At 45.2% G+C, this 18,293-nt stretch overlaps 1 protein-coding gene across 6 annotated transcripts in view; it reads left to right on the forward strand.

Annotated features, from left to right (window-relative positions):
* LOC139547603 (negative elongation factor E-like) overlaps positions 1-18,293 on the forward strand; it is a 191,689-nt gene that overhangs the window by 88,447 nt on the left and 84,949 nt on the right. For 3 of the 6 annotated variants that reach the window (XR_011669560.1, XM_071356546.1, XM_071356547.1), the window contains exon 5: positions 1,689-1,714. The exons of the other annotated variants lie outside the window; for them this stretch is intronic. Coding sequence is in view for 2 of the 3 variants with exons in the window: in XM_071356546.1 (XP_071212647.1) it covers positions 1,689-1,714 (26 nt within the window). In the remaining variant the exon portion in view is untranslated. The remainder of the gene's footprint in view (positions 1-1,688; positions 1,715-18,293) is intronic. 6 annotated transcript variants of the gene reach the window in all.

Raw genomic sequence — 18,293 nt, forward strand, 5'->3', positions numbered from 1 at the left:
ACTGCCAATTTGCTCTTTTTAAACCGACTACCCACCCCCCCTTCCTACTCTCTCCATTCTGTGGATGCTGCTACACTGATCATAATAATACATACATGTTTTATTAATTATTCCTTGGTAATTAGCACACCGTTTCCCTCTCTGTAGTTTATAGGGTTATTAGCAAGTCAAAGTTCAGGAAACGTCAGGGCAACACACACACACACACACACACACACACACACACACACACACACACACACACACACACACACACACACACACACACACACACACACACACACACACACACACACACACACACACACACATATCATCAGCCTGTCTATCTGTGTAAGTTTAACAATTAAGCCAATTCCTTTTCTGTGTGTATGTTCTTATTCTCTTTTGATTAAGCAAAGCCCGTTTTTGATGCAACCAAGACCAATTTTGATCACGTAGCCCACGAATGCATCCCAAATGGCACGCTATTCCCTTTGTAGTGCACTACTTTTGTCCAGGGAGCCATAGGGAAAGCCGTAGGGATCTAGTCAAAAGTAGTGCACTTTAAAGGGAATAGGGTGCCATTTTGGGACGCAAGCTGCCTTCCTCTGCGCATCCCAGTGAGATGGATAGAGAACTGGGAGCGGCACTGGGTGAACTGGATCAAAGGTCATTTATTATATTGACAACATATTCGAGGGACCGCACTAACAATGGAAATACATGTCCTCATAGATGGAAGGCAGGCAGGAGTCGTCGAGATCAGGTGGGACCGTTCCAGCCAATGAGAGGGCAGATACGCGTGTGAACAACAGGCCCATATCAGTGCATTCGTAACAACCTAACCATCACAGAACCTCTATTCGATCAAAGAAGCCTCACGTTGCAAATGAGCAATTTCATTTTTTGTCGACCAAATTCGACACTCTCATTGAGCTCCATACAAAAATCCCTCACCTTGTGGACAGATTTGGGGCGGAGTAAAACCTCTCCCTTCAACTCTTCCTATCTGACTGGACGCAGGGCGTTTGCTAACTTGTACTTGCCGTTCTCGTGCACTTGTCTTACTAGTTCTGATTTTGCTGCTTTAGTGAGGAAAGTTCTTACTTACGACTACGATATGTGGTTGTCTCACATAGCTATCTTAAATCGATTGCGCTGACTGTAAGTCGCTCTGGAGAATAGCGTCTGCTAAATGATTCAAATGTAGCCTACGTGTAAAATATGTTTGCCGTACCTTCACTGTAAATGTTCACAAACAGATGGGGATCAGGGGAAAGGAACTATTTAATGGAAATCAAGTAGCCCAATTTAGGTTACCTGTAACCAACATTATCTTGTACAGCAATTACTATACCTTCAGAATACACACACACACACACAGAATGATCTTTTTCCTAATGGTATCATCATCCAGCTCTGAAAGAGGAAGACAGGTCTCTTTAGAAATGCTTCTCCCTTTAAAACACCAAATGAACAACACCCCTTGATAAACAGCAATTATACACTTTATTCCCGGGATGGAGAGAGGGTTAGGGGAATGCAATGAGGTGTGTGTGTGTGTTGTGTGCGTGCGTCTGTGTGACTCTCTCTCGCTCTGTGTGTGTGTGTATGTGTCTTGTAGCTTTTGTGCGGACCATTGTTTATTTAAGGAGTCGTAGCTCACACTTTATTTAAAGAGGAGGAAATGTGTTCTTGTGTTGCAGGGACAGCGGCAGCATTCGAGCATCTGGTACGTTCTCATTCCTCCTCCCTCACTACTATCCCGTTCACCATGTTTGATATCTGCATCCCAAATGAACATGCGTCAGAATGGGCTTTGAATACGTCACTCCTGCAGGACCTCTGGTCGATTTTTCATATCACTTGGGCACTTACTATTTCATTTACTCCCCTCCACTCTTCCCCCTCTCTGATTTCTCTGGCTCTGGGACGTTGCCCCCTTCCCCATTCCTCTCTGTCTTTTTTCTGTCTCTTTTAGTCTTTTTGTTATGTTTTCAATTACTTTTTGATGTGGGGATGAAATGAGGAGGTTCTTGCGCCCTCTGACGTGGTGATGACTTGATGAGGCACATGACAAAAGTTTGGACACTTTTCATTTGTACTATTTTCTACATTGTAGAATAATAGTGAAGATATCCAAACTATGAAATAACACATATGGAATCATGTAGTAACCAAAAAAGTGTTAAACAAATCAAAATATATTTTATATTTGAGATTATTCAAAGTAGCCACCCTTTGCCTTGATGACAGCTTTGCACACTCTTGGCATTTTCTCAACCACCATCATGAGGTAGTCACCTGGAATTAATTTCAATTAACAGGTGTGCCTTGTTAGAAGTTAATTTGTGGAATTTATTTCCTTCTTAATGCGTTTGAGCTAATCAGTTGTGTTGTGACAAGGTAGGGGTGGTATACAGAATATTTGGTAAAAGACCAAGTCCATATTATGGCAAGAACAGCTCAAATAAGTAAAGAGAATTGACAGTCCATTATTACTTTAAGGCATGAGGGTCAGTATATCCTGACATTTTCAATAATTTTTAAAGTTTTTTCAAGTGCAGTCGCAAAAACCATCAGTCGGGGCGGCAGGTAGGCTAGTAGTTAGAGCATTGGGCCAGTAACCGAACGGTTGCTGGATCGAATCCCCGAGCTGACAAGGTTAAAATCTGTCGTTCTGCCCCTGAACAAGGCAGTGAACCAACTGTTCCCCGGTAGGCCGTCATTGTAAATTAGAATTTGTTCTTAACTGACTTGCCTAGTTAAATAAAAAATAGTACAAAAATTGCTATGATGAAACTGGCTCTCATGAGGACCGCCACAGGAAAGGAAAACCCAGAGTTACCTCTGCTGCAGAGGATAAGTTCATTAGAGTTACCAGCCTCAGAAATTGCAGCCCAAATAAATGTTTCACAGAGTTCAGTTAATAGACACATCTCAACATCAACTGTTCAGAGGAGACTGTGTGAATCAGGTCTTCATTGTCGAATTGCTGCATAGAAACCACGACTAAAGGACACCAATAAGAAGAAGAGACGTGCTTGGACCAAGAAACATGAGCAATGGATATTAGACCAGTGGAAATCTGTCCTTTGGTCTGACGGGTACAAATTAGAGATTTTTGGTTCTAACCGCCGTGTCTTCGTGAGATGCAGAGTAGGTGAACGGATGATCTCCGCGTGTGTGGTTCCTACCGTGAAGCATGGAGGAGGAGGTGTGATGTGTGGGTGCTTTGCTGGGGGTGCTTTGATGATTTATTTAGAATTCAAGGCACACTTAACCAGCATGGCTACCACAGCATTCTGCAGCGATATGCCATCCCATCTAGTTTGCGCTTAGTGGGACTATCATTTGTTTTTCAACAGGACAATGACCCAAAACACCCCTGCAGGCTGTGTAAGGGCTATTTGACCAAGAAGGAGAGTGATGGAGTGCTGCATCAGATGACCTGGCCTCCACAATCACCCGGCCTCAACCCAGTTGAGATGGTTTGGGATGAGTTGGACTGCAGAGTGAAATAAAAGCAGCCAACAAGTGCTTAGCATGTGTGGGAACTCCTTCAAGAATGTTGGAAAAGCATTCCTCATGAAGCTGGTTGAGAGAATGCCAAGAGTTTGCAAAGTTGTCATCAAGGCAAAGGGTAGCTGCTTTGAAGAATCTAAAATATATTTTGATTTTTTAAACACTTTTTTGGTTACTACATGGTTCCATGTGTGATATTTCATCGTTTTGATGTCTTCCCTATTATTCTACAATGTAGAAAATATAAAAAATAAATAAAAACCCTTGAATTAATCACATTTTTGACTGGTACTGTAGCTCGGCTCTCTCTCTCTCACACACACACACACACACACATATGAAGTCTATACTCGGGGCCGCTCTGGCACATCACTCGGGCCCCCTGAAAAAGACCCCAGGGACGATTCTGAAAATGTTATGTCCAACATCTCCCAGATTCTTCTGTTCTCTCTGTAATACCGGGGTCAGAGTGCCATGCAACAAAGTGAAAAGGTTTTCCTCTCCTCCTTTTGGGGTGTGAACGAACAGCAGATTCCCGGTGCTCTTTTACCCCGCTTTTCCTTAGGATAAAGGGATGAATAATACAGGGAGGTCAAAGGGGGTGATGGCACTCTTGATGTAGAGCCAGTCAGAGTCACCTCCCTTAGCCTAGCGTAGCCGTGCTCCCTGCATACTAAACCACCGCCCGCTCCTTTTAGGGAACCATATGAAACGCTAATGTTTTTTTCTTTTTCTCGACGACACCCACCGCCGCGAAAGCAGATGACCCCAAAGTTAGATTTTCTGATTTACAGGTGATCTAGGGAAGCAAACAACCTTTTAGCAGCTTTGCGAATTACATCATATTCAGGTGCCCCCAAATTAAGCCGTGCAATTTTACATATTCCCTTTTTTTATTATTATTTTTTTTTAAATGTTTTTTTGGGGGGGGGTTTATGAGATAGGACAGTGAAGAGGAGACAGGAAAGGTAGAAGAGTCCGAAGGGAAGTGGGTCGGATTCGAATCCATGCCGACTCTGGTAGCCTAGGCTGGAGCACACAGGCCAGATCCCTTAATCTGTTGGTTGGTTCATGGTGCATGTCTGGGTGTGTACAGTTTGTGTATGGTCTGTGTACTTGTTGTGGTGCTGTGTCAGACACTCAACACTTACTTCTGTCCTCATGGTCCTCCCAACCAGATGAGGATGCCAGCTCACTTGAGAGAGAAGGAAGGAGGGAGAGATCTTTGAGAGAGAGAGAGGGAGTGGGAGGGAGGGAGGGAGGGAGGGAAGGAATAAGAGAGAGAGAGAGATGGAAGGAAGGAATAAGAGAGAAAGAGAGAGAGAGCGAGAGGGAGAAGAAAAGAGGAAGCGAGAGAGATGGAAAGATGGCGATGGCGCAAGAGAGCAGTTGGCAACACCCTGATACCACGCAACAGAGTGTAGACTAGAGAGGGTGGTGGAGTAAAAACTTCAACAAGAGTTTGTTGACTTCGTCGGTAATGCCCTCTGTCCTCCTTCACCCGCCTCTACCTCCTACCCTCTGACGTGAGGAGTTATGAGTCCCGCTCCTCTGACTGAACGGGAGGAGTAGCAGAGAGGAGGACGCGCAGGTGGGTGGGGGGGGGGGGGGGGGCGCAGGCAGGGAGAAAGTAATTGATTTACTACTCTATCAAAGGACTGTGTGAATTATTCAAAAGAAGATTACATGCATAAACAGCAGGAATCAATATGGTGTATCCCAAATGGCACCTTATTCCCTTTATAGTGCACTGCTTTTGACCAGGGATTCCCTATGGGCCCTAGTCAAAAGCAGTGCAGAGCAGGGCACTATAATGGGAATAGGGTCAATTGGGGATGCAGCCTCTGTGTTGGCACTTTTGCATTTAGGTAAACAGGAGGTAGCTAGCTATATATTCCTAATGTAAAGATGAGGTCTCAGGTGGGCTTGGCTGGAGAGAACTCTGCTATATGGCTGGATGGGGCTGCATTGACTTCACTGGTCTCTCTGTTTTCAAGAGGTAACGCTACGTCACGCATGTGTTCTGTTTATTTGTGTTTTATCTGTCGGCTCTGTGCTTTAACTCAGGATCTGTGTGTAGTTAATCCGACCCTCTCTGCCTAGTCGTCGCCATTTTTACCTGTTGTTGCTGTGTTAGACTAGCACCCTGTTATTGCTGCTGTTATCTTACCTGTTGTTTTAGCTAGCTCTCCCAATCAAGACCTGCAATCACTTTATGCCTTATTGTATGTCTCTCTCAAATATCAATATGCCTTGCATACTGTTGTTCAGGCTAGTTATCATTATCATTGTTTTGGTTTGCAATGGACCCTGTAGTTCCACTCTCCGTACCTCTGATACCTCCTTGGTCCCACCCCCCACACATGCGGTGACCTCACCCATTGAGACCAGCATGTCCAGAGATACAACCTCTCTTATCATCACCCAGTGCCTGGGCTTGCCTCCGCTGTACCCACGCCCCACCATACCCCTGTCTGCACATTATGCCCAGAATCTATTCTACCACGCCCATAAATCTGCTCCTTTTATTCTTTGTCCCCAACGCTCTAGGCGACCAGTTTTGATAGCCTTTAGCCGCACCCTCATCCTACTACTCCTCTGTTCCTCAGGTGATGTGGAGGTAAACCCAGGCCCTGCATGTCCCCAGTCACCCTCATTTGTTGACTTCTGTAATCGAAAAAGCCTTGGCCTCATGCATGTCAACATCAGAAGCCTCCTCCCTAAGTTTGCCTTACTCACCGCTTTAGCACACTCTGCCAACCCTGATGTCCTTGCCGTGTCCGAATCCTGGCTTAGGAAGGCCACCAAAAATTCTGAGATTTCCATACCCAACTATAACACTTTCCGTCAAGATAGAACTGCCAAAGGGGGAGGAGTTGCAATCTACTGCAGAGATAGCCTGCAAAGTTCTGTCATACTTTCCAGGTCTATGCCCAAACAGTTCGAACTTCTAATTTTAAAAATTAATCTCTCCAGAAATAAGTCTCTCACTGTTGCCGCCTGCTACCGACCCCCCTCAGCTCCCAGCTGTGCCCTGGACACCATCTGTGAATTGATCGCTCCCCATCTAGCTTCAGAGTTTGTTCTGTTAGGTGACCTAAACTGGGATATGCTTAACACCCCGGCAGTCCTACAATCCAAGCTTGATGCCCTCAATCTCACACAAATCATCAAGGAACCCACCAGGTACAACCCTAAATCCGTAAACATGGGCACCCTAATAGACATTATCCTGACCAACCTGCCCTCCAAATACACCTCTGCTGTCTTCAATCAAGATCTCAGCGATCACTGCCTCATTGCCTGTATCCGCCACGGGTCCGCGGTCAAACGACCACCCCTCATCACTGTCAAACGCTCCCTAAAACACTTCTGCGAGCAGGCCTTTCTAATCGACCTGGCCCGGGTACCCTGGAAGGATATTGACCTCATCCCGTCAGTTGAGGATGCCTGGTCATTCTTTAAATGTTACTTCCTCACCATATTAGACAAGCATGCTCCGTTCAAAAAATGCAGAACCAAGAACAGATATAGCCCTTGGTTCACTCCAGACCTGACTGCCCTCGACCAGCACAAAAACATCCTGTGGCGAACTGCAATAGCATCGAAGAGCCCCCGCGATATGCAACTGTTCAGGGAAGTCAGGAACCAATACACGCAGTCAGTCAGGAAAGCAAAGGCCAGCTTTTTCAAGCAGAAATTTGCATCCTGTAGCTCTAACTCCAAAAAGTTCTGGGATACTGTAAAGTCCATGGAGAACAAGAGCACCTCCTCCCAGCTGCCCACTGCACTGAGGCTAGGTAACACGGTCACCACCGATAAATCCGTGATAATCGAAGACTTCAACAAGCATTTCTCAATGGCTGGCCATGCCTTCCTCCTGGCGACTCCAACCTTGGCCAACAGCCCCGCCCCCCCCGCTGCTACTCGCCCAAGCCTCCCCAGCTTCTCCTTTACCCAAATCCAGATAGCAGATGTTCTGAAAGAGCTGGAAAACCTGGACCCATACAAATCAGCTGGGCTTGACAATCTGGACCCCCTATTTCTGAAACTGTCCGCCGCCATTGTCGCACCCCCTATCACCAGCCTGTTCAACCTCTCCTTCGTATCATCTGAGATCCCCAAGGATTGGAAAGCTGCCGCGGTCATCCCCCTCTTCAAAGGGGGAGACACCCTGGACCCAAACTGTTACAGACCTATATCCATCCTGCCCTGCCTATCTAAGGTCTTCGAAAGCCAAGTCAACAAACAGATCACTGACCATCTCGAATCCCACCGTACCTTCTCCGCTGTGCAATCCGGTTTCCGAGCCGGTCATGGGTGCACCTCAGCCACGCTCAAGGTACTAAACGATATCATAACCGCCATCGATAAAAGACATTACTGTGCAGCCGTCTTCATCGACCTGGCCAAGGCTTTCGACTCTGTCAATCACCATATTCTTATCGGCAGACTCAGTAGCCTCGGTTTTTCTAATGACTGCCTTGCCTGGTTCACCAACTACTTTGCAGACAGAGTTCAGTGTGTCAAATCGGAGGGCATGTTGTCCGGTCCTCTGGCAGTCTCTATGGGGGTACCACAGGGTTCAATTCTCGGGCCGACTCTTTTCTCTGTATACATCAATGATGTTGCTCTTGCTGCGGGCGATTCCCTGATCCACCTCTACGCAGACGACACCATTCTATATACTTCCGGCCCTTCCTTGGACACTGTGCTATCTAACCTCCAAACGAGCTTCAATGCCATACAACACTCCTTCCGTGGCCTCCAACTGCTCTTAAACGCTAGTAAAACCAAATGCATGCTTTTCAACCGTTCGCTGCCTGCACCCGCACGCCCGACTAGCATCACCACCCTGGACGGTTCCGACCTAGAATATGTGGACATCTATAAGTACCTAGGTGTCTGGCTAGACTGCAAACTCTCCTTCCAGACTCATATCAAACATCTCCAATCCAAAATCAAATCAAGAATCGTCTTTCTATTCCGCAACAAAGCCTCCTTCACTCACGCCGCCAAACTTACCCTAGTAAAACTGACTATCCTACCGATCCTCGACTTCGGCGATGTCATCTACAAAATAGCTTCCAATACTCTACTCAGCAAACTGGATGCAGTTTATCACAGTGCCATTCGTTTTGTTACTAAAGCACCTTATACGACCCACCACTGCGACCTGTATGCCCTAGTCGGCTGGCCCTCGCTACATGTTCGTCGTCAGACCCACTGGCTCCAGGTCATCTACAAGGCTATGCTAGGTAAAGTGCCGCCTTATCTCAGTTCACTGGTCACGATGGCTACACCCACCCGCAACACGCGCTCCAGCAGGTGTATCTCACTGATCATCCCTAAAGCCAAAACCTCATTTGGACGCCTTTCCTTCCAGTTCTCTGCTGCCTGCGACTGGAACGAATTGCAAAAATCTCTGAAGTTGGAGACTTTTATCTCCCTCAACAACTTTAAAAATCTGCTATCCGAGCAGCTAACCGATCGCTGCAGCTGTACATAGTCCATCTGTAAACTACCCACCCAATTTACCTACCTCACCCCCCCATACTGCTTTTATTTATTTACTTTTCTGCTCTTTTGCACACCAGTATCTCTTCTTGCACATGATCATCTGATGATTTATCACTCCAGTGTTAATCTGCTAAATTGTAATTATTCGATTTATTGCCTACCTCATGCCTTTTGCACACATTGTATATAGATTCTCTTTTTTTTCTACCATGTTATTGACTTGTTTATTGTTTACTCCATGTGTAACTCTGTGTTGTCTGTTCACACTGCTATGCTTTATCTTGGCCAGGTCGCAGTTGCAAATGAGAACTTGTTCTCAACTAGCCTACCTGGTTAAATAAAGGTGAAATAAAAAAAATAAAAAATGTGCACGCACGAAGGCATACACATACACATACACACATGCACACACGATACACACCAACTGTATCTTTTATCTTAGGCTAGACCACCAGAGTGGCTGCCCATACGACGGCATTACTTTGAAGAGCTCTAACGGCTTATTGACCACAATGGGACCACAATGAGACCACAATGGGACCACAGTAGGAGCACAGTGGGATGTCAGTCCAGCCCCAGACGCTGGAGGATGATCTGGCTTTAGAGGTGTGTGGGGGGGGGGGGGGCATGTCTTTGAGCAGTCGGTCAGTCAGACGCCCTCTTGACCCTGACCCAGAGGTCAGAGGCCATGATGCACTGGACCTAGCCCCCAAGAGGGCAGGGATGGAGATGTATTTGGCTGTGGGATGGGGTGTGTGTGTTTGGAGTTGACCATACAAAAGGTTTGTGTGTGAACAAATTACAGCAATGCTACAGTGTTTCTGTTTACTTTTTAAATCCAATCAAATCCAATTTTATTGGTCACATACACATGGTTAGCAGATGTTAATGCGAGTGTAGCGAAATGCTTGTGCTTCTAGTTCCGACACTGCAGTAATATCTAACAATAATATCTAACAGTAATATCAAACAAGTAATCTAACAATTCCCCAACAACTACCTGATACACACATATCTAAAGGGGTGAATGAGAATATATACATGTAAGTATATGTATGAGCGATGGCCGAGCAGCATAGGCAAGGTGCAAAAGATGGTATAAAATACAGTATATACATGTGATATGAGTAATGTAAGATATGTAAACATTATTAAAGTGGCATTATTTTAGAGTGCATTCTATAAAGTGACTAGTGACCCCTTTATTAAAGTGGCCAGTGATTGGGTCTCAATGTAGGCAGCAGCCTCTTTGAGTTCGTGATTTCTGTTTAGCAGTCTGATGGCCTTGAGATAGAAGCTGTTTTTCAGTCTCTCGGTCCCAGCTTTGATGCACCTGTACTGACCTCGCCTTCTGGATGGTAGCGGTGTGAACAGGCAGTGGCTCGTGTGGTTGATGTCCTTGATGATCTTTTTGGCCTATCTGTGACATCGGGTGGTGTAGGTGTCCTGGAGGGCAGATAGTTTGCCCCCGGTGATGCGTTGTGCAGACCGCACCACCCTCTGGAGAGCCTTGCGGTTGAGGGCGGTGCAGTTGCCGTACCAGGCTGTGATACAGCCCGACAGGATGCTTTCGATTGTGCATCTGTAAAAGTTTGTCAGGGTTTTGGGTGCCAAGTCAAATTTCCGAGGAACTTAAAACTTTCCACCTTCTCCACTGCTGTCCCGTCGATGTGGATAGGGGGGTGCTCCCTCTGATGTTTCCTGAAGTCCACGATCATCTCCTTTGTTTTGTTGACATTGAGTTAGAGGTTGTTTTCCTAATACCAGAGCCAGGTTTTTAAGGCACTAAACATCACACACACATGTGTGCTCCTTTTGTATGTGTACAGCTGTATTTCACTCCCATTTCCTGCTGGATATTTGAATATGTGAATATTGAATGTGTGTGGCTTATTTATGGTGGGTGTTTATGCACATCAGTAATTTGCGCTCCAGTCGTCAGGAAACCCGGGGTGTGTGGAAGTATCTGATTACGATTCGGGACAGAGGACCGTGAATAAAATCTTGTCCCCCTGGTGAGGGGGTGGGCGTTTGGTGTTGTACCCCCCCCCCCCCCCCCCCCCCCCCGTAGCACCCCCCCTGTAAACGTACCCCCATAAACAACAATTTATCACCCCCTCAAGATGTATCACTGTTAAGAGAAGACCAGATACAGTCAGGTCCAAAATGATTGGCACCCTCGATAAAGATGACCAAAAAAGACTGTATAAAACAATCATACAAATACTGAGCCAAATTGTATGCAACAAAAAAAAAAGATTTGATTATTTTATACTAATACAATTGCTGAGAGAAAGAGATTTTGTTTAACAAGTAATAAAATACATTCTCTAAAAGGTACGTGTCAAATGCCAGAAGACATCCAGTCACTGCACGCAGAAGCATCAAAATGGTATCCACAAGTTCATCTGACTCTGGGAAAGTAGGTAAAGGACCTGTTTGACAAAATCCCAAAGTATCCCTTTAAACTCTTGTTTCTTCAGCTCTTTGTTTTCTTCTGGGCCATGTATGGAGGTTCCACTCTGATCAGGCCCTATGAGAGACTTTAGATGGTACACCAAACCAACCACCAGGATCACAATCTTCTTCTTAACACTGCCAAAAACACATCCAGGTCTAGCAGGGGCTGGGGCTAGAGGACCACTATATAGGAAGCCATATCTTGAATGTGCGTAGTCCTTGTTCGCTTGCTTTAGAGCAGGGATGGGCAACTCCAGTCCTCTGGGACCTGATTGGTGTCACACTTTTGACCCAGCCCCAGCTAACACACCTGATTCCAATAATCAACTAATCATGATCTTCAGTTTAGAATGCAATTAGTTTAATCAGCTGTGTTTGCTAGGGATGGAGGGGGAAGGTGTGAGACCACTCTGGCCCCTGAGGCCTGGAGTTGCCCATCCCTGCTTTAGAGTGAATCTGAAGAGACTCTCCACAATGAAAGAAAAGATGAACGTACGTCCGTTTTAACCCCAACAGTCATCAGTTGTTTTTTTTATGTGGGAAGTGACAGGAAGTTGTATGTGGAGTGGTAATAAGCTGCAACGCACATGCATTCGCTTTTTCCTTCTGTTACAAGGACTTTTGCCCTTTGATATAAACAATTTCCCCCTCTGGTCATAGGACTTTTCCCCTTCTGGTCTAAGCACCTTTCAATTTACAAGCGTTTTTTGGGGGGTCATTTGTACCCCCTTTTTGTCCCCAATTTCGTGATTACGATCTTGTGTCATCGCTACAACTCCCCAACAAGCTCGGTAGGCGAAGGTCGAGTCATGCGTCCTCCGAAGAATGACCTGCCATACCGCGCTTCTTAACATGTCGGAGGAAACACCGTTTAACTGATGAAGTAAGCATACTATGTACAGGTTCAGTTCCAGTACCATATTTACAATGTGCAGGGATACTGGATCGATAGAGTTAGATATGTATTGGGGAGAGGTGACTAGCCATCAGGATTCAGTGCATTCAGAAAGTATTCAGACCCCTCCACTTTTTCCACATTTTGTAACACTACAGCCTTATTCCAAAATGGATTAAATGTAATTTTTTCCCCCTCATCCAATCTATACCGAATACAATCTATACATAATGACAAAGCAAATACAGGTGCCTAGACATTTTTGCAAAAAAAATGAAATATCACATTTCGATAAGTACTTAAAAAAAAAAAATAGTACTTTTTAAAAACTTTTTCTCCCCAATTTTGTGATATCCAATTGGTAGTTAGTCTTGTCCCATCGTTGGAACTCCCCTACGGTCTCGGGCGAGGCGAAGGTCAAGAGCCATGCGTCCTCCGAAACACAACCCTGCCAAGCCACACTTCTTCTTGACACACTGCTCGGAAGCCAGCCGCACCAATGTGTCGGAGCAAACACTGTCCAGCTGGCGACCGAAGTCAGCTTGCAGGCGCCCGGCCCGCCACAAGAAGTTGCTAGAGCGCGATGGGACAAGGAAATCCCGGCCAGCCAAACCCTCCCTTAACCCGGACGACGCTAGGCCAATCGTGCGTCACCTCATGTGACACAGCCTGGGATTGAACGTGGGTCTGTAGTGACGCCTTAAGCACTGCGACACAGTGCCTTAGACCACTGCGTCACTCGGGAGACCATCAGTACTTTGTTGAAGCGCCCTTGGCAGCAATTACAGCCTTGTCTTCTTGGGTATGACGCTACAAGCTTGGCACACCTGTATTTGGAGAGTTTCTCCCATTATTCTCTCTGCAGATCCTCTCTACCTCTGTTAGGTTGGATGGGGATCGTCGCTGCACAGCTATTTTCATGTCTCTCTAGAGATGTTAGTTCGAGTTCAAGTCCAGGCTCAGGCTGGGCCACTCCAGCGTTGTCTTGGCTGTGTGCTTAGGTTGTTGTCCTGTTAGAAGTTGAACCTTCGCCCCCGTCTGTGGTCCTGAGCACTCTGGAGCAGGTTTTCATCAAAGATCTCTCTGTACTTTGCTCCGTTCATCTTTCCCTCTCCTGACTAGTGTCCCAGTCCCTGCCGCTGAAAAACATCCCCACAGCATGATGCTGCCACCACCATGCTTCACCGTAGGGATGGAATTGGCCAGGTGCCTGGTGTCCACCAGACATGACGTATGGCATTCAGGCCAAAGTTCAATCTTCATTTCATCAGACCAGAGAAACATGTAAAGAGTCCTTTAAGTGCCTTTTGGCAAACTCCAAGCGGTTTGTCATGTGCCTTTTACTGAGGAGTGGCTTCTGTCTGGGCACTCTACCATAAAGGCCAGATTGGTGGTGTGCTGCAGGGATGGTTATCTTACTGGAAGGTTCTCCCATCTCCACAGAGGACCTCTAGAGCTCTTTCAGACTGACCATCAGGTTCTTGTTCACTTCTGCTGACCAAGGCCCTTCTCCCCCGATTGCTCAGGTTGGCTGCGCGGCAATTTCTAGGAAGTCTTGGTGGTGCCAAACTTCTTCAATTTAAGAATGATGGGGGCCGCTGTGTTTTTGGGGACGTTCAATTCTGCAGAAATGTTTTGGTACCCTTTCCCAGATCTGTGCCTCGACACACTCCTGTCTCAGAGCTCTACGGACAATTCCTTTGACCTCATTGCTTGGTTTTTGCTGTGACATGTCAACTGTCAACTGTGGAACTGTCAACTGTCAACTGTGGGACTTTATATAGACAGGTGTGTGCCTTTCCAAATCATGTCCAATCAGTTGAATTTACCACAGATGGACTCCAATCAAGTTGTAGAAACATCTGAAGGATGATCAATGGAAACAGGATGCACCTGAGCTCAATTTCGAGTCTCATAGCAAAGGGTCTGAATACTTATGTAAAGAAGGTATTTGTTTTTGTTTTTGGCCAGAAAAATCTAAAAACCCTCTTTTCGCTTTGTCAGTATGGGGTATTGTGTGTCGATTGATTAGGAAAATGTTTTATTTAATCCATTTTAGAATAAGGCTTTAACGTAACAAAATGTGGAAAAAGTGAAGTGGTCTCAATACTTTCCGAATGCACTTTACTGTATATGATAAACAGAGTAGCAGCAGTGTACATTGTATGTGAGTGGGTGTGTGTAGAGTAGGTATAAATGTATGTGCATATTATGTGTGTGTAAGCAAATAATGTTTGTAGGTGTGTTGGAGTATGTGTTGGTAGTGTGTAGGGCCCTGTGTGCATAGAGACAGTGCCAAAATAAGAGTAAAATACAAATGTTAACTCAGATAGTCAGTGTAGCCATTTTGTTAGCTATATAGTTAGCTATTAAGCAGTCTAATGGGGATAGAAGCTGTTCAGGAGCCTGTTGGTGTCAGACCCGATGCACCGGTACCGCGCAGAAGCAGAGGGCACAGTCTATGGCTTGCTTGAGTGGCTTGCTTGAGTGGTTGGAGTCTTTAATGATTTTCCTGGCCTTCCTTTCAAACTGCCTGATATAGCTCGGTAGCTCGGCCCCAGTGATGTAGTGGGCTGTCCGCACCACCCTCTATTGCCATACTAGTGATGCAGCCAGTCAACATGCTCTCAATGGTACAGCTGTAGAACGTTTTGAGGATTTGAGGGCCCATGCCAAACCTTTTCAACCTCCTGAGGGGGAAGAGGCGCCCCCCTGTATACTGTAGTCCACGATCAGGTCCTTGGTCGTACTTTTCCCTCTGGTCTAATGAAATTCCAATGGCCCAGGGCAATGAAGGGGACATATTTTTGCCTATAACCCCCCACTAGTATTGCATCTATCTAAGTTCAATATTAAAGCTTTTTGGGCGACCTGACCAAACTGACATAGATGTGTCATTCTCATTGAAAGCAAGTCTAAGAACCTGTAGATCTGTTCTATGTGCGCTATTTCTATGCTTCCCATTCTTAAATTTTGTTTTTGAGTCTTTTACTTCCGGTTTTGTGCACCAGCTTAAAACAGCAGAAAATACAATATTTTGGGCCATTGAAAATATTCTCCACAGTATTACATTGCTTGTTTAGTCACATAAAGTAACATTTTTATTTATGTCCGTTTCCGTCAAAGCACCCACTGTTATTGTTTATCCAAACACACCACTTGGCCCAAATCAGAATTAATTTCCAGTTTTTAATATTATTTAGTGAAGACAAAATATATTTGTTCAAATTACTATGCGCCTGGATTCCTTTGCGATGAAGAGATGCTCAGTGTTTGACAGAGCCGTGCTTATCACGCCACCAGTCGCAGCCGGTGCAACAATTAGCGCTGTGCTATGGGGTTTGTCATATTTGCTTGGTTGGGTTGTGTTGTTAATTCGTCTGTGTGAATGTGATCAGTAGGAATGAGGGGAGAAGAATGCCACTGTTAATTTCTCCCAGTGCTCTGCCTTCGTTTCTGTTTTTACACTTGCGCGCGCGTGTGTGTACGTGCGCTCGCAAGCACACACACGCCTACTGTACATACCACCAACCAAATCCACACATACCACACACACCCACACAGAGGCTTGAGTCCCAGGTGACAGGCGCACACACACACACAGCGTGGCTCTGTGTACTAGTCCTGGGAGAGAGCTGCCTGGTGCTAATCAGTCCAGATGCACAGCTGCTTCAAGAGGAGAAGTGGATAAAAGAGTCGGATCAGTCGATACATAAAACATCAGATTCATCAGGATTACTGCCTCAATCAGCACTTAGTTCAGTTAGCTCAGTTTAATCACAGGGCGTTGAGGATTCGGTGTAGGTTTGGGTACATGTTTGTAGGTGTACGTACGTGCGTGCGTGTGTGTGTATGTGTGCGCGCGAGAGCTTGTTTGTATGTGTGTGTGTGTACATGTTCGTGTGGGGTGTAGGATTCAAGTAATATGTGGTTTTAGGTAGAGTCCGTGGTTGGTGTACAGATGGACTGTGCTGTGCTCAAGCAGGTGTGCCTGTACAGGGGTACATGGGGCTGGCCCGGGGTTGGGACTTCACTTTCGGCTTTAGGAATCGCTCTCTTTGGATGTTGTGTCATGGTCCCCTGGAGGTTTTGTCTAGTTCCCGTTTTTTTGTCTTTTTTCCCCCGGCGACATCCTTCAGGACACTTTTAGGATGTTCTTGGGAAGTTGTGTCATGGTCCTCTGGAGGTTTTTGTCATCTGATGGTCGCAGAAATGTCCCCCCCCCCCCCCCAGAAAAAAGTTCTACCCAGGGCACTCGCACCCTAGTTTCATTACACATCACCCCTTGTTACTGTTGCCAAGCCCATCAAGGTGCTGATTGGTGAACCACTGATCCATTCACAGCTCTTTGCCTGTCGGTAATGTTTGGGACACACGAACATTGCTTTTAACAGTGTTTTCAACATGCATATTTGACACACTTTGATGTACAGTATATGATTACATGGAGTATGTTTATTTAATTTATTCATGTATTAACTGTGATTATTATTCAACACGTCCTCACCTGGGATTTGTACCGACAACCTCTTGCTTCACGGCATTACGATCTTCCTGCTTCGCCTCCATGTCTGTGTCAGTGACCGATTTCAGCCCGCATTCCTACACTTTGTACTTCAAAGTAGATCTCAGTTGTGTTGAAAATGTACTCAAGTGAAAGTATTGTATTTATCATAGTGATTAAGGTGTGACATTAAAACAGAATAATATGCCCCGCTAACATTAGACAACATTACAACAAAAAAACGAATTGCTGTAATAAGTCAATTTAATCAATGATGAGAGAATAGTCAGATTAACAGATAGTCAGATTAACAGATAACTAAAATTGCAGTGCAGATGGCGGTCTTTCGCTAAATGCAGAGAAATATTAAATCAAAATCAAATTGTATTTGTCACATGCGCCGAATACAACATGAAATGCTTACTTACAAGCCCTTAACCTACAATGCAGTTTTAAGAAAATAGAGTCATGTTATAGATGAAGAATGTGGTAGGGAACTTCTGAGAATACGATATAGACTTTGCGGTGCAGACGAAAAATCTGTATACCCAAAATCCAGAAGTTGTGAGTTCAAATCCCAGGTGGGGGTCATATTGAAAAGTCAGTACTAAGTGATCATGTCAAATGTAATCATATTGTCATTGATGAAAGATTTTTTAAACTATTTGAACTAAACACCGTATTGTACCACTTACATTAAAACCCCAATACCATTTCATTACTTCACTTAAAATGGTTTGGGACACCTGGGACCAACACATGGCGTCCTGATGACTGGTAAAATGAATATCCTGAGAACGTGTTAAAAAATGTCCTGACGTTGTCCTCATTGATGTCCTGGTAACTTACAGGGAACGAGACAAAGGTCCCCCAGAGAACGTTCCCTTGGGACCATCAGGCGACGTCCCGTTGACCATCATGAAACTTCCCCTTGTGGTCATTGAATGTCCCATGGATAACGTCCTATCAGAACCAAATCGGAACCTTTTCGTAACGTTCCTCAATGGACATCATAGTACCTCATTATAACGTTATACTGTGACCAAAACCGGGACCTGTACTGAACGTCCTCTTATGGTCTCGAGGTTAACGTCATGTTCCTAGAACGTTCTCATAATGTCAGTGAGAACATCTTTCCGAAACCCTTAAAGGAACCTAATGTGAATGTCGCCTAATGTCCTTAGGACGTCCCCTGTTTGCTGGGTAGTCATCCTTTGTTTTGGCTTTGTAACACATTTTATGATACAAAATTACTCCAGTAACAACATTGTATTGCAATTTCTTATTCCACTTTCCTATGTAACTGAACAACTATTGGTATGTTATAACATAAATATGAGTACAATATTATTTCTAGAGTAATTACAGTGTTGCTACACAGGTGTAAGAGCAACTTGATGTCGAGTG

Source organism: Salvelinus alpinus, chromosome 21, assembly GCF_045679555.1.
Source record: "Salvelinus alpinus chromosome 21, SLU_Salpinus.1, whole genome shotgun sequence".
NCBI lineage: Eukaryota > Metazoa > Chordata > Actinopteri > Salmoniformes > Salmonidae > Salvelinus > Salvelinus alpinus.